The sequence below is a fragment of the Gouania willdenowi genome, chromosome 19, assembly GCF_900634775.1.
Source record: "Gouania willdenowi chromosome 19, fGouWil2.1, whole genome shotgun sequence".
In the NCBI taxonomy this organism is placed as follows: Eukaryota; Metazoa; Chordata; class Actinopteri; order Blenniiformes; family Gobiesocidae; genus Gouania; species Gouania willdenowi.
The window spans coordinates 8296542-8312930 of NC_041062.1; the positions used below are offsets into that span (position 1 = coordinate 8296542).

At 37.3% G+C, this 16389-nt stretch overlaps 2 protein-coding genes across 2 annotated transcripts; both read left to right on the forward strand.

Moving 5' to 3' along the window:
• The first annotated feature begins 724 nt into the window (after positions 1-724).
• LOC114481815 (zinc finger protein 850-like) lies at positions 725-12164 on the forward strand. The gene is made up of 5 exons (XM_028476855.1): positions 725-847; positions 2359-3596; positions 4513-4618; positions 5872-7590; positions 10425-12164. The coding sequence occupies exons 1-5, from the start codon at positions 766-768 to the stop codon at positions 12002-12004; spliced, it is 4725 nt and encodes a 1574-aa protein (XP_028332656.1). The 5' UTR covers positions 725-765; the 3' UTR covers positions 12005-12164.
• Positions 12165-13180: 1016 nt separating this feature from the next.
• LOC114481816 (zinc finger and SCAN domain-containing protein 2-like) lies at positions 13181-15831 on the forward strand. Its single transcript, XM_028476856.1, has 3 exons — positions 13181-13324; positions 14260-14457; positions 15002-15831. The coding sequence occupies exons 2-3, from the start codon at positions 14280-14282 to the stop codon at positions 15829-15831; spliced, it is 1008 nt and encodes a 335-aa protein (XP_028332657.1). The 5' UTR covers positions 13181-13324; positions 14260-14279.
• Positions 15832-16389: the final 558 nt, after the last annotated feature.

Sequence of the window (16389 nt, forward strand, 5' to 3'; positions counted from 1 at the left end):
GACGCCTAATAAAAACGTATTATATTATTATATATGTGATATTTATACAATATTGTGCAAACACGTAAATTGTGACCAGACAATTCCTCTTATTTATCTTTTTCTTTTTTTTTTATTTAAGAAAATTTAAGTTAAAAAAAAAAAAACCTTAACTAAAAGCACATTCTTTTGCATCTAAAACTCATTGCATTGCAGCTTTGGAAAATACATTTAATAATCACTTCATCAGAAGCTGCTTAACTGAGTTTCTATTTTCAGAAAAAAACAAATTAGAAACAACATTTTCCTGAAATTATATACATGAGATGTTTACTGTATGCAAGGGAACTGTTGCAAGATTTCTAATCAAAAAACAACACGTGGGGCGTGGAAGTAACTAGTAACTTTTACTTTGAGTACTATTTAATTGAGCTTCTTTTTACTTGCACTTGAATATTTTATGCATAACTTACTTATAATTTTACTTGAGTAAAATGTCAATGAAGTAACAGTACTTCTACTTGAGTAGAATATATCAGAACTCTTTACACCTCTGGTTTTTTACATTGTTGTACAATTAATACTGTTCAAATTAAGTGAAGAGAAAAAAAATTGACACTTGCACTATGTTTGTTCTTTTTAATTTAATTTAAAGTTATAAAAATAATAATAAATCACACTTTGCTGTCCAATAGGTGGCAGCAGAGCACCAGTAATAGTTTGTTATTAGATAATAGAAGAAGAAGAGACTCCTGTTTTTCAGAGCGTAGAAGAAGAGCAAACACCATGGAGGAGCTGAACTGTTTCTTAAACCTACAAACAGACCGTTTTCACTCCGAGGAAGGAGTGCAGGAAAAACGGGACTCGGGTGAGCTCTGGGAAGGATAAACTAGTCTTAACTAGTCATTATTAACCTGGTTAGTAGTTAGTCATGTTGTCTGAGTCCACATGTCAGGGAGTCTGCGCTCAGACTTTCTTTTAACTCCGCGATGATCGTTAAAAATCATCCGATAAGATCGACAGAGCCGTAAAATCTCAAAAACAGTCCTCTGTGTTAGTTTAACGTCATTAAGTATTTAATTAAACTGCCACAATTTCAATAAGGAGATAAAAAGCTCTTCAGAAATGTTAATGTTGACCTAAACACATGGTATGTGTGCTGTTTAAACCATGACTCAGCAAAAAGCACCAATACACAGATATGATGTGGTGTTGAAAACATGACTGATCATTGAAACTCAAGCAGGCTGTAGGGGTTTGAACCATGACTCAGTAACAATATTCAGGCGTTCATACCATGACTCTGCAACAATATGGTGGTGAAGAGTTGAACAACTTTTTTCACAGTGGGGTCAAAAAAAAAAAAATCTTTAGATTAATACAGGAAAAACAAACCCATAATTTGTGTGTTTTTGTTGTTGTTTAGTGTATTTTGTGAGTCATTGTGTGTAATTTTGTGTGTTTTTGGGGTCGTTTTATTCCCGTTCTGCATAACTTGTCATATCGTGTATTACCGTTCTCATTTTGTGCATTTTTCTTGTTTTGTACAGTTTTGGGGTATTTTTGTGTAGTTATTTTGTGCATTTGGAAGTAACCTTGATTATTTTAGTTGTCTTTTGTGTATTTAGCTTTCATTTTGTATGTTTTTATCATTCTGTGCATATTGTTTTGGGATCGTGGTCGGCCTTGGCTCAGGTGGTAGAGGGTCGTCTTCTGATCGAGAGGTTGGAGGTTCGATCCCAGTACCTGACTATGTGTCGAAGTGTCCTTGGGCAAGACACTGAACCCAAAGTTGCTCCCAGTGGTTGACTAGCGCCTTGCATGGCAGTCCTGTCCTTTGTGAATGTGAGAGTGATTGGGTGAATGAGCTGATATGTAAAGCGCTTTGAGACTGCTTCAGTGTGGTGATAAAGCGCTATATAAAACAAGTCCATTTACCAAAAGAATAAACGTTAAACAAAGACAAAAGACAGAATAAACATCAAATAACTGTATAATTAAGTAAAACAATAATAGGTACAATAGCCTGTGTAAATGATGATTCAGCAACACTCCAGCACTCCAGTAAGCTTAGGTTTATCTATTTAAATGTACACCACCCATTGGCTTACATTGTGCTTTAAAACTCTTATCGTAACACCTCCCAGCATGCATCTGTGTAATAAAAAATAATGAAAAAATATATTTACAAGAAAAAAAAAAGGAAGAAATCAAGACAGGAATTAAGATATAGATTTCTGAAGCACGTGAGGTGTATTATTCTTTTTAAGGTTTCATTTAAACCATGACTCTGCATTCATACTGAATGCTGCTCTGTATTAATGTGAAAGCATTTAAAGCCACAGTTAAAATACATGTTTTTTTCACTGTTTCCTGCAGACGTGCAGCAGCGTTTAATGGTTAAAGGAGAATTTGCCAATGATGTTGACGTAAAAGAGGAACCGGAGGATTTATGGAGTAGACAAGAGGAAGATCAACTTCATGGACCAAAAGAAAGGAACTCAGGAGGTTTTAATCCACTGACACGTCAAAAAGACAAGGAAACGCCTCGAAACAGGCTTTTGAATCCCAAGAGTGACGCAAAGGATTCAGGTTCAGATATGGAAGGTAGTGTTGCTGATTCTGAAGATTCTGCATCAGAAAGTGGAGAGTTTGAGCCTGATGTCAGTTACGATAATCATGCAAAACAAAAGAAACCGTACAGTTGTGGCATATGTGGAAAAAATTTCACCCGGCAGGAAAACCTGAGGAGCCACAGACGGGCACACGCAGGAGAGAAGCCGTACGATTGTGACGTTTGCGGTAAAAGCTTTAACCGACAGGGAGACCTGAAGAGACACAGGAGGCTCCACACGGGGGAGAAACCATTTGACTGTAGTGTTTGTGGGAAAAGCTTCACACAGCAGGGAGACCTAAAGAACCACACCCGAATCCACACGGGAGAGAAGCCGTTCTCCTGTGGACTCTGCGGGAAAAGATTCATACACCAAAGTAATCTAAAATCACACGTCCGAATTCACTCAGGCGAGAAGCCGTTCGGTTGCAATGTTTGCGGTCGAACTTTCACAGGCCAAGGAACCCTGAAGAGACACAAGGAGGTCCACACTGGGGAGAAACCGTACGAATGCAGCGTTTGTGGGAAAAAATTCACCAGGAAAGCTCATTACGAGATTCACACAACGATTCACACGGGGGACAAGCAGTTTGAGTGCGACTTCTGCGCTAAAAGGTTCAGCCAGAAGTCTCACTATGAGAAACACATCCAAGTCCACACGGGAGAAAAGCCGTTCAGCTGTGACGACTGCGGGAAGACTTTCAGCTGCAAGAACCACATGGAGAGGCACGAGCGCGTCCACACGGGCGAGAGACCGTTCGGCTGCAACGTCTGCGGGGAAAGGTTCGCGGAGCAGGGGGTCCTCAGGAGTCACACCAGGGTCCACACAGGAGAGGAGCCGTTCAGTTGTCAGGACTGTGGAAAAAAGTTTAACCATCACTACATGCTTAAAAGACACATGATCGTCCACACGGGAGAGAGGCCGTTTTCATGTGACGTCTGCGGGAAGAAATTCACACGTCAGGAAAACGTAAAGAGACACATGAAAATCCACACGACCAATGTGATGGGATAGAGAAATACCAGAGAGCCTTTATGTGTATGTGTGTGTCCTATGAATAATACAGTATATTTCAGTAATTTGTGACATTTTTACTCCTGACAGAAAGAGAACGTATGGAATTAGAGGTGCACTGAAATTCAATTTCTTGGCCGAAAACTGAAACACCAAAATAAACTATCATGCCAATTATTACTACTGTTAGTACCCCAAAATAAAGGTTTCAGAAATCTGGAATAAGGTCATTTTAAAAAATAGTAATAGTAATTATAACTGGTAAATAATGGGAATGACAAATAGTGAATGTGGTTAAATTGGCAAAAATAAGCATGAAATATTGTGAAATGGGTTAACATATGACACTAGGTGAAAAAGTGGTGGAAAAGGTTTATAAGTGATGAAAATGTCTTAAAGTGGAAAAAAGGCATTTAAACATGACTGAGAATTGCCAGAAATGAGAGTAATGTAGCAAAAATGCATTCATAGGAGCAAAAAAATTAAAATAGGTTAAAATGTGGCAAGTTTCGTGTAGTTGTAGAAAAAGGGTAAAAATAAGCAATATGGGCTCAAATTGTCCAAAAAAATATATAGCTTAGTTGTGTTGAGAATTTTTTTGTTTATGAAATTCTGTTTACATGTTCTAAATAAATACAAATCTAATCTAAATTCTAATAAATCCAGAAAAACTGGTCTCAGAAAATATTAAGGAGGCTATAAGGACAATAAAATAATCAATACAATTTTAAAATACACACTTTATTCTGTGAGAATTCTTCTGCTTAAATGGTTGGATGGGGCGTCTATAATTTTGAACAGGCATCACGATGGGCACCTCATCCCGTTTGCGTCTTTAGCTTTATTGAACAAATGCGAATCAGACGTAAACACGTTCGTAAATATGTTTTAAAATTGCTCACAGCAGATGTTGAGCTTTGTGTTCATTCTCTGCTCGTTTATGAATGGATCAAGTTGCGCTTTTAAACGGATACGATCCAATCAGTCTGTGCAAGCCTGGATCCGATCATGTGAGCTGTTAATCAGAAAGAAGAGGAGAAATGGAGAGACTGGATCATCCGAAGAAGAAAAGAACACATCTGCGGCCTGAGGACGGATTATTGAGTGTCGGTGCAACACAAACTAATGGTAAGATTTACTAAGAGATAAACGCACTGTTTGAGACACTGTTAACCACAACAGGAAGAAAGTCTCCATCTAAAACACAAATTCGACAGACTTTCACAGTAAACAGGTGCTCTTAAAGTTGGTTGTTATCGTTTGTATTGGCAAATTTGAATATTCTACTATCATGTACCCGGACTGTTTTTCACGGGGGACCAGATTGAGTTTCCGGTTTTAATGTTTCTCTTTTTTTTTTTTTTTTTTTTCCCTTCAAAGCTTTATTTAAAATTTAACAAACGGAGTAAATACAATTAAATGAAAGCTAAAAGGAGTGGTCAGAGTAAACGCAACTATGCTAATATGTACAACACACATTAGAAAAAAAATACAAACTAAGAAAATGTATGCAAATTGTAACGTCCAGTCAGAACATTATTTTAGTTTTAGTTTTTTGCTGCAAGGCGAGTTTTTGGTATTTTCAGCTACTTATAATAATAATAATAATTTAGCAGTTATAAAAATGGACGGAATTATTTACAAAACTCTGCATTTGTGTATGAAACATTTGCAAGATTAGTAAGGAAACAATTTCAAGATTTGTTGTCCAACTATTTCCTAGTATTCCCCTCTGTTACTAATTTTAATAACAGCGACATTGTTGTAACTGACTGATTCTACAAAGAGAGGGGAAGTGATTACTCAACTCTACTTAAACCTTAGGGACTGCAGATGAAAAATAGCCTTTTGGCTAATTCTGGTATATTGTCAGTATTGATATTAATGTACACTGTCCCTGTTAAATAAACCAATATATGTATTTATAAAGCAAATTTAAAAACAACCAGAGTTAACCAAAGTGCTGTACAGATTAAAGCAACACAACTGACAAAAATGACACAAACCATGGCTAAAATATAGTATTAAGATACATAAACGTTGTGCAAATATATAATGGAGTGAAATAAAAAATAATTAAAAACAAAAATCAAAAAAACAATCAAGATTTTTCCAGATCTCCTTTCAACTTTGATTACAACACAAGTAAATTGTAAATTAGCCAAATGTCTGTAAAAACAAGAACAAACAAATATATTTAAAGCTGAGTTTTTTTCGGTCAAAGCTCTTACCTTGTCCATGTGTTTTTCCGCGTTGTCTGCAGATGTTCAGCAGCTGGTTGTGGTTAAAAAAGAAGATTCCCTTGAATGGAGCTCAAATCAGGATCCAGATGTCCACCCATTAAAGAAAGAACCGGAGGAAACTTTCACCAGCCAGAAAAATATCAGCAGGTTTCCTATGAAATGTGAAGAAAACGAGGAGGAACTTCAGACTGAAGACAGTGAGGAGATGAAAAATAAAACTAATTGCTCAGTAAATGTGGAAAAAGTCAGAAAACACAGTAGAAAATCAGAGGTTTTCAGACACAAAGACACCAATAGAGAATCGGTTTGTGATACGACTGAAAAAGACTCTGAAATTGAAGTTAGCATCGATGACGACGATGAGGAATCTTTGTCAAACAGTAAATGTAGTTATGATCGCTTAGAAAACAAAGAATCGTTCCAGGATTGTTTGAAAACACACAATTTGGCCCCAACAGGTGAGAAACAATACAGATGCAGCGTTTGTGGCAAAAGATTTACTCGCAGAGAGAATCTGAAACGACACCGACGAGCTCACATGGGCCAGAAACCGTTCGGCTGCGTGGTTTGTGGTCGAAGGTTCACCCGGCAGGAAAATCTAAAGCGGCACCGGAGATCCCACGCGGGTCAGAAAACGTATAAATGTGGCGTTTGTGGGAAAAGACACAATTGGCAAAAAGACATGGAGGAACGCAAAAGACATCGATCAAGAGGAGGAGGGAAAATATCCAGCTGTCCCGTGTTTAGTAAATGGTTTAGAGTACATAGAGGGAGGAAAAAATCTAGGGAGGGGAACACAGGAGGGAGACCATTTGGCTGTGATCTGTGTGGGAAACGGTTCATGCTTGAGGTCGTCCTTCAGAGCCACCGGAGGACTCACACCGGAGAGAAGCCTTTTTCATGTGGACTTTGTCAAAAAAGCTTTAGCCATCAGAGTAATCTCCACTTTCATTTCTGGGATCACTCAGGTGGGAAGCCATTCGGTTGTGGAATATGCGGGAAGTCATTTAAGGAGTGGGGGGCACTGAAAAGACACAGGGAGACTCACACGAGATGGAAAAAACCCTTCGGATGTGGTTTTTGTGGGGAAAAGTTTAGCTGGAAAGCTCAGTTTATGAGGCACATGACGGTTCACACGGGCGAGAAACCGTTTGACTGTGATTTCTGCGGTAAAAGCTTTAGAATCAAAGCCGAGTATGAAAAACACATAACCATCCACACGGGAGAAAACCCTTTCTCCTGTGACATCTGTGGGAAAACATTCCGAATCCAGTTTAATCTGAAAAGACACAGGAGGACCCACACGGGAGAGAGACCCTACTCCTGTGCCGTATGTGGGAAGAAGTTCACACAGATGGGAAGTCTTAAGCGGCACAGCGGGGTCCACACAGGTGAGAAACCGTTCACCTGTGAGAACTGCGGGAAAACCTTCAGCCAAAATAGTCACCTCGAAAGACACATGCGGGTCCACACAGGGGAGAGACCATATGGCTGTGACGTGTGCGGAGAGAAGTTTACGGAGCAGGCTGTGCTCAACAGTCACATGAGGGTTCACACCGGAGAAACACCGTTTGCCTGCGACGTGTGCGGGAAGAAATTCCGACATCCGTACACGCTGAGAAGACATAAAAAAGACCACACAGGGGAGAAGCCGTTCTCATGTCATATCTGTGGTAAAACTTTCACTCGTTCAGGAAACATGAGGAGACACATGAAGCTCCACACAAAAGATGGGAAATGAAAAGAAAGAACACCAGGTTGAAATACTTATTTTATTATTATCATTTTTCTTTATTATTATTGCTTTTATTTGACTCTATTTTATTTTTACATTATTTTTGTGTGTTTCAGATATTTATTTTTCATCTTTCTTACTATGATTTTGTTATTTCTCTATATTTTCTATTTTTTTTAATCGTATTCATTTTTGGTAATTTTCTTGAACACTGTACATTTTTTCTTAATTTTCTCTTTTTTTTAAGTATTTGTTTTTTTTTCTGTACTGAGTTTCTAACTTTATTTTTGGGGTACACTATTTTTTATTTTTCAAGTTTCATGAATTTTTAATCATCCCACTTTTCTCCAATATGGTTTGGATTTTTACTGTTTTATTCTTATTTTGTGATTATTTTTTATTTAATTTTTTAATAATTCTCATTAATATTTAACAGTTATTTATACTATTTAAATCTTTGTGCATACATTGAAACAGTGTGTATGCTTGTCTCTGCAAATAAAAATACGTTACTAAACAATTATTACATTTTTTTTTTTAATGTTGCATGGTTTCCTTTTACACATTTGTTTACATTCAACTTTATTAAGTTAACAAATACCAAACAGAATTCTGTCTCACGTGACACAAACACAAAATCTAAATATAAAGAAGGATGCCAAATTACTAAACGCAATTAAAAAGAAAATGGGCCCATTCATGTATTCTTATATTATGTGAAACCGCAGCACATTTTGTGCAGATTTTTTTCCATGTCTTTTTTCAAAACTTAACAGACCTTGACACATCTAAATTTAAGAATAATCCTTTACACCAAAATAACCAAAACATACACCGTACTTTTCATTGTTTGGCACTTGTCAAACTTCATATTTGCTTGATTTTTGTTAGTCAAACGAATGGTTGATAAAAACAACAATACGCAAACATTTCAACATTATTACAATGTAAAAAAAAAAATCAGAAAAGAAAATCTGAAAGGTTGGAAAGATGGGGAAAAATCTCTACATCTCTAAAACTCCATTAGGCCAACAATAAACAGTTTGAGTGTCTCAATGTTATTTACAGAAACAGAAAAACAAAGCAATACATAAATAAAATATATGAAAGTGACAAAGTTTTGCTGCAGCTAGGCTTTAGTCCCTAGAAACTACTTCAATTATGTTAATCATTCTAAAACAAAGATACGCCAACAGGAAGGCATGGAAATTGGCTTATTATAGCAATACTGAAATATACTATATTCATACTATTGTATATTTAAATGTTACTTCCATGGGAGCTTTATTAACTTAACATATATTTGTGTTAATTATTTATTTTCTATAAGTGTTATTCAAATGTTAATTCACAATTTCCAAAAGGGAATCTAGAACAATGGGGAGATAAACATAAAATTCAATAAATTAAACAAAAAACAAAACAAAGCACTGATCTGAATTTTCACGTCATCTTCACCTCTCTTGTTTTGACATTTTACACAGGCATATCAAGGGACAGCTTGTTTGTCTTTAATAAACATGGCTGATCAGACTGAGCACACACCGACTGTGTGTTTCCTTGTAACTGTTTAATGTTCGCCCTCACAAGGCTGAAGTCATTTCTTAAGTTAGATCCGATCCTTCGTCATCCTTTGGGCATAATCGGGTCGATGTAACCCGATCCCCCGGACCAGAACTGGATCTGATCACGCGAGTCCAAGAGCGGAATATTTTACGCCATGAATAAAACGGATTATCTTCGAAATCAACAAAATGATCATAAGAATTTAGAGAAAAGGTTATTAAAGACGGATCATCAACAGGAAGTGTGTGGTAAGATTTACTTTAGACGGAACGGATCACTAAAACTGTTCTTTGGTTTAAAAATAAAACGAGAGGAAAAACTTCTTTTCTGTTTTTACAGATTTCATACACTTCACATAATTTATATATCTTAATATTGCGCGTATTATTTTTACTCTTAGCGATATTTATTTCCGATTTCCGACAGGCTTTCTTTCGGTGTTAAATTGTTCCACCCGGACAGTTTATAGCTGCGGACCCAAACGAGTCATTTTGTAGTCCAACATTTAAAAATGCCTTTGTAAGTTGGAGGGTTTGATAAGTTTTTTTAAAAAACGTAATTTTGTGATTTTAAATAGCCAATCAGAAGAGGCACTTAATATCAATCCAAAAACTCATTTAATAAATCCCAACATTTAGTTATTTAGTTGTTCTGTTAAATTTTTCAGGGCACATTTCAAACTTGGATAAATGAAATTAATAAACTTTCATTTACGTAAACTCAAGTATTTGGAATTACATTTGTAATTCTAACAAAAGGCATAAAAAAGATGGATAAGATTTATAAAAGTAAGAATGTAATGGCCAAGCATTTCATTCATAATTGCAGGTTTAAGAAAACGAATGCACTTTAAAACTGAAACTCGTGAAATTAAAATAATAATTGAGAACTGTACAAACAAAAGTAACCTTTAAAGTATTTAATTCCTTAAAAAGTTCTTGGTTTTAAGAGCAGAAAACAAACATCTTTAGGCATCAGACGAAAAATTTATTTAGTTGTAACGCCTTCTTTTCCTTTTTTTTAAATTTTAATTTCCAACTCTTGCAGACCGTAAACAGGATTAAAGTATAAGTGTTGAAATACACTAAAGGACAACAAAAACACACAAGGCCACTACAAAAATACAAAAAAGTACAACAAAAACACAGGAAAAAAGGTGAAATTAGAATGTATGCATGTGTGAAACACACACACAGTAATGAATAACAATAAAAAAATCTCTATACATTACAGCTCACATTGTTTCCATGTTTGTTTCCTTGTTGCCTGCAGATGCACACCAGCATCAGCATCAGGTGGCGACGCTTAAAAACAAACTCAAACAGGATGTGGATGTTCTCGATATAAAGGAGGAACAAACAGAAGTGTCGACCAGCCAGGAAGAACAGGAGGGTGTTTCCGACCGTTTTCCTCTCACTGATATTCCTGCAAAGAGTGAGGAAGAGGAGGAGGAGGACGACGACGACAACGAGGAAGCTGTAAGCTCCCAGCAGCTCCACGCAGCCCTCTGCTCAGTGAAAGAAGAAAGTGACGAAGATGAGGGGCCTCGAGCATCTTCCTCAAAGTCTGAGTTAAACCATTCGGACACTGAGACGGAAAATGATGATGATTGGGAGAAGGAGTGGCGTGACCATTTGGACCCTGAACCAGAACCTGACACGATGCACATTTGCAGTGTTTGCGGTAAAAACTTCTCCAAAAAACGTGACTTGTTGCGCCACAGGAAGGTTCACCCTGGGAAAAAGACGTTCCTCTGTGACATTTGCGATAAAAGATTCACAAGTCAAAGGAATCTTAACTCACACAACAGAATCCACACGGGGAAGCCGTTCAGCTGCAGCATCTGTGGGAATACCTTCACGGAGCCAAGTAGCCTGAGGCGACACAAGGAGCTCCACACTGGAGAAAAACCTTATCAATGTTCTTTGTGTGGGAGAAAATTCAGTCAGAAGACCCATTATCAGAATCACCTCACAGTCCACACGGGAGAAAAACCCTATACTTGTAATCAATGTGGGAAAAATTTCAAAGGCAACCATAATCTTAAAAGACACAAGAAAACCCACACGGGAGAGAAACCATTCCCCTGTCTGGTCTGTGGGGAGAGATTCACCCAGCGGGGGAGTTTACAACGACACAGCGCTCTTCACACAGGAGAGAAACCGTTTTCCTGTGCAGACTGTGGGAAAACATTTGTCCGCAAGACTCAACTGACCAGACACATGCAGGACCATGCGGGCGCAAGACCGTTTCAATGCTCCGTGTGCGGAGAGACGTTCCTCGAGCAGGGCGTCCTCAGGAACCACATGCGAATCCACACGGGAGAGAAACCATTCGCCTGCGAGCTGTGCGGGAAAGAGTTCAGTCGTCAATACTCGCTAAAATGCCACAGCCTGATTCATAAGGGAGAGAAGCCGTATTCGTGTGAATTCTGCGGGGAGAACTTCAACTGTCTAGGAAACATGAAGCGACATATGAGGATACACAGTGAAGGAGAGAAGCCGTTCCCCTGCGAAGTGTGTCACAAAACGTTTGACCAAAAATGGCTCCTGAACCGACACATTCGGGTCCACACGGGTGAGAGGCCATTCAAGTGCAGCGTGTGCGGAGAGACGTTCGCCCAGCAGAACGCCATCAAGGGCCACATGAGGATCCACACCGGAGACACACCATATGGCTGCGAGGTGTGCGGAAAGATGTTCAGACATCAGTACACGCTAAAACTGCACTACACAATCCACACGAGCGAGAAGGCGTTCCCGTGTGATGTCTGTGGGGAGAAGTTTGGTTGTCAGGAATACATGAAGAGACACATGAAGAGAATGCATCAAGAGACTCCTCTGACTGACTGACAACCATTTATTATGCCTTCTTACACATTTGTGGGAAGTCGTTATCAGAGACGCACAATTACAAACTGTACAATTGGAAATAAATATGATTCATCTTGTTTTCTCATTTGTAAATATAAAACAAATTATAATGTGTCAGTTTGAGTGGATAAAACAAAAGTTAAAGGCCACCATCACTAGCCATATATATAAAATAAAATGTGTTTAATATATCCTCAATAAACAAAATATGTGCGCATTTATTAAAAAATTAAAAATACACATTCAAATTTCTTTTTTTCATTATTGTGTAACTTAAAGCTGCAAGAGGCGATTAAAAAAAAAAAATCAGATAAAGATATAATATAAGCCTCCTAGATCAACATAGATGTAAAAGGTTGAACTTGCCACATGAATATTAGTTTAAATCTCCAATTACTCGCATTGCATCGTGGGATGTGGTCCTGTAGAAGGATTCATAGAAGTGTTTTTGTGTTTCACAGCAATATAAACTGGTCTTCATTCAAAAGGCGGGTTTCTTATAGAGAGTTGCGGTCAGTTAAGAGTTTGGATATAGTTTAGACAGCATTTTGATCATTTAGATGTAGTTTATTGAGTTCACAGGGAGTGTTTTCCTTGTATTTTGCATTTATTTATTAATTTACCATCATTTGTTTTGAATACTTGTGAATTTTAAAATGACAATTTATTTGTATTTTCTTTTATTTATTTATCTATCTTAAGTATAAGATCCTGTATGTTCCCCTGTGCTCCAAAAATATCATTCACATACTGTTATCTAGTCCTATTGTTAAATGGCACTGGCTTGGTTTATTGTATTTTATTTATTCATTTATGAATTTATTCGACAGATTTACTACATTACATTTTAAAAATAGTTCTGCAACCTGACAAGTTTAAAACCATAGATATCATATAATAAAGGCTTTTTAAAAATATATATATATGTCTATGCTTACAACAACGTAAAATGAATTGATTAAATATATAGCGTTCCTTACAAACGCCGTTTGAATACGTTGACACAGAAAGCATGACGTAAAAAAATAAAATTTAAATTCAAACTGTTTTTTGTCTACATTTAAAAATGCAATCTTCATATTATTTATTAATTTATTTGATTCATTATATTGAGTTTATTAAAATAGTCCGTGTTTTCTTTTGAGCAGGCATCTCTACAGGCACCTAAATCTAGCTGCAGTTGCTAACTCAGCAAAGTGAGTGTTTCGAGCTAACCTGTGATTAAATTTAAAGTCGCCGTGGTTTTTGTTGTTCTTTATTGTGCAGAATAAAGTGAAGGTGGATTTCACCGCGCAGTTGGTAAGTAAAACTCCAAATTACACAAAAACGACGTGTTATTCTCGAAATAAACAGCTAACAGCAGTTTGCGTGTGCAAAATGTCAGTATTTTCTGGTTTGAACAGTAATATAAGTTAAGTGTTAATGGTTGGTTTTGTTAATTGAATGTTTTGAGGCAGAAAACGGAAAGATGAATCCTTCAATTTTAAGATATTGCGTAAAGTTAGCCGCTGAGGTGTGCTGTGGTATCTGAGACTTAGACTGTAGCAGGTCATTTAAACTACCTGCAGAATAGATTGTTTGATATGTCCTTCATCTTGGATTATTTCTAGGTCTAAAAATGAAAAATAAAAACCTATGGCTGTACTGTTGTAAATTATTACTGTTAACTGGTTGGGGTGAAAAATATTTAATTTAATTAGAATAGAAAATGAAGTAGTTTGAACCTCGCTTAAAAAAATCACATCAGTATCAGACTAAAAGCTATTTAAAGAAAAAGTTAAGCAACTATTTTCCTCTTGCAAGTTTTTTTTATGGCAATGTGTTGGAAAAGATTTCATCTTTCAAAATAAAAAGCACTGTATTTTCTTAGTTTTTGCCCAAGCAAAATAAATCATCCCACAAGTTAAGAAATATGTTATTATTAAATGTCTTATGGCTATTTTTTTTTTCCTGATGCTTCATTATTGTATTGGGTTATATTTAAGTTAAACTCTCACTTCTGCTAATCTTTTACTTATTTGGATTTATTTTTTTGCAATTTTTAGGTGATGAAAGCAGATTTTTCTACCTCAGTTTGCATAAAGAAAGACAACAGAAACCCTTCACAAAAAATATGAAAGATACAAACTTTGTGAAGAAACTGGAGAATGTTTAAAAAAAGCTGATGTTTGGTGTTCACACATTAAATACCAACTCGTACATTAACACAGACTCGACATCTGTGATTCATGCAGAAGTTTCTGTGATTGATGCCATGTCTAAACGAGAGATCTTCAGTGCGACGGTGAAAGAGTTGCTGGACAAAGCAGCCGAAGAGATTTTCACGCTGTTTGAAAGAACAGTCGCTGAATATGAAGAAAAGCTTTCTCAGTGTAAAAGAACAGACTGTGGTCATCATCATCAACATGACACAGTTCCACCACTGAAATCAGGTTTGGATGTTTTTACATTTCATCTTTCTTTCAATAATATTGGTTAATTGTAATTGTAGAATGTTTTAGGAAATGCTGGAAAACCACTTACTGTGTTATTGTGCCCTAGTTTACACTTATATATACAATACACATAAAATAGAAAATATGTAAGAAACTGACAATATCAAAGCTATAAATGACAGATATGAGTCCCAACAGGCTCTTCACTTTACATTTCCTAGATTTTGTGACAAATTTCTATTTAATCAAGGGACATATTATGTCAATTTGTAGAAAATTGAAGGACTTTGTGTGAGTTTTTTCAACAGTTTAACATTAAAAACAACTGCTATCATGTGATATAAGCAATGGGGAAACTGTGAGCACCTGCAAATATTGTTGAGTTTCATTCACACAATGATTCATGTTTTGAGTCGTTTTTAACATTTTTCCTACGGGCCGAATTGGATGCCCCAAAGGGACGGATTTGGCCCCCGGACCTCGAGTTTGACACGTGCGATCTTGTGTGTTTTTAGCTAATTTGTGTCGCCATTTCCTCCAGGCGCTCTGCAGACGTCTGCGGTCAAAGAGGTTCAGTGCGACCAAAGCTCCGCCCTGAACCAGCAGGACTTGGCTTTTTGTCGAATAAAGCAAGAAACGGAGGAAGTGCAGAGGAGTTTTCCACTTCTTGCTTCTCCCGTTGATGTTGGACGTCGGTCCACGTCAACGGAGACTGAAGTGAGAGTCGATGAAGACGAGTCTTTGTCAGAGTCTGGATCTGAAATTAAGGACGAGGAAGAGGTTGATTATGAAAACGGCCTGAACTATTTACCAGGGTTTGAGTCTAAAGCTGAAAGGTTTGGAACTAATAGTCTTTACGATGAGTCGCGAGAACTTGGTGGAAATCTAGGCTTAAAAAAAGTTGGAGAGACACAGACCATAACAGACGATGGTAAGAAACTTTACATCTGTGACGTTTGCGGACAAGGATTCAGCCGAAGGGGAAACCTCCGGACGCACATGGGAGTCCACACCGGTGAGAAACCATTCCAGTGTCAACACTGCGGGAAAAGATTCAGACATCCTTCCAACTTCAGACGACACACCAGAGTCCACTCCGGGGAGAAACCGTTCAGCTGTGGCGTTTGTAGTAAAAGGTTCTCAGAGCAGATGTCGCTGCAGAGCCACATGAACACCCACGTGGGCGAGACGCGCTTTGGCTGCCACTTCTGTGACAAAACCTTCAACAGGAAGTCGTACCTGAAGACGCACATGTTGGTACACGGCGGAGAGAAACCGTTTGGTTGTAGCGTTTGTGGGCGAAGATTCACAAGGAAGGGGGACCTGAAGAGACACATGCTGGTTCACACAGTAGAGAAGATGGAAGATTGAAGTGTGGAGGAAGTTTTTTCCCTGCAGATCAGGGATTTCCATCTTTTTTTTGTGTTAACCTTTCTTTATAAACACTATAATGGATGTGAGATATGTTGTTGTACCAAAACTTCAGGAATAAATCCTAATAAAACACATCTTCCTGGTGTTATATTTTAATTTACTGAAGCAACTATTCTTTAGACATTTCTCCATTTTATTTTCACTTTAATTCAAAACCTATTGTTGTGGTTTAGATTCTACTTTTATCTCATTGTCGGCTAGCTGATCGTTTTACCTTTAGACACGCTAGTTAGATCCAGGAAATTGAGTTTCATCATGAAGTTTCCTGGTGACATTTTAATGAGTTACTGGCACATCCCGGCAGTAAAGAAATACAATAGTCTAGTCTAGATGTAACAAATCTGTGGTAAAAGTGGTATAAAGGGTTCAAAGTGTCACTATTGGTTTAAAAGTGGCAGAAATGGGGTGGGGGGCTGGGGTAACGTAACTCAAAAATAAGGAACATTTAGTTCAAACTGTCAAATAATGGACGTGACAAATCATGAATGTGGTTAA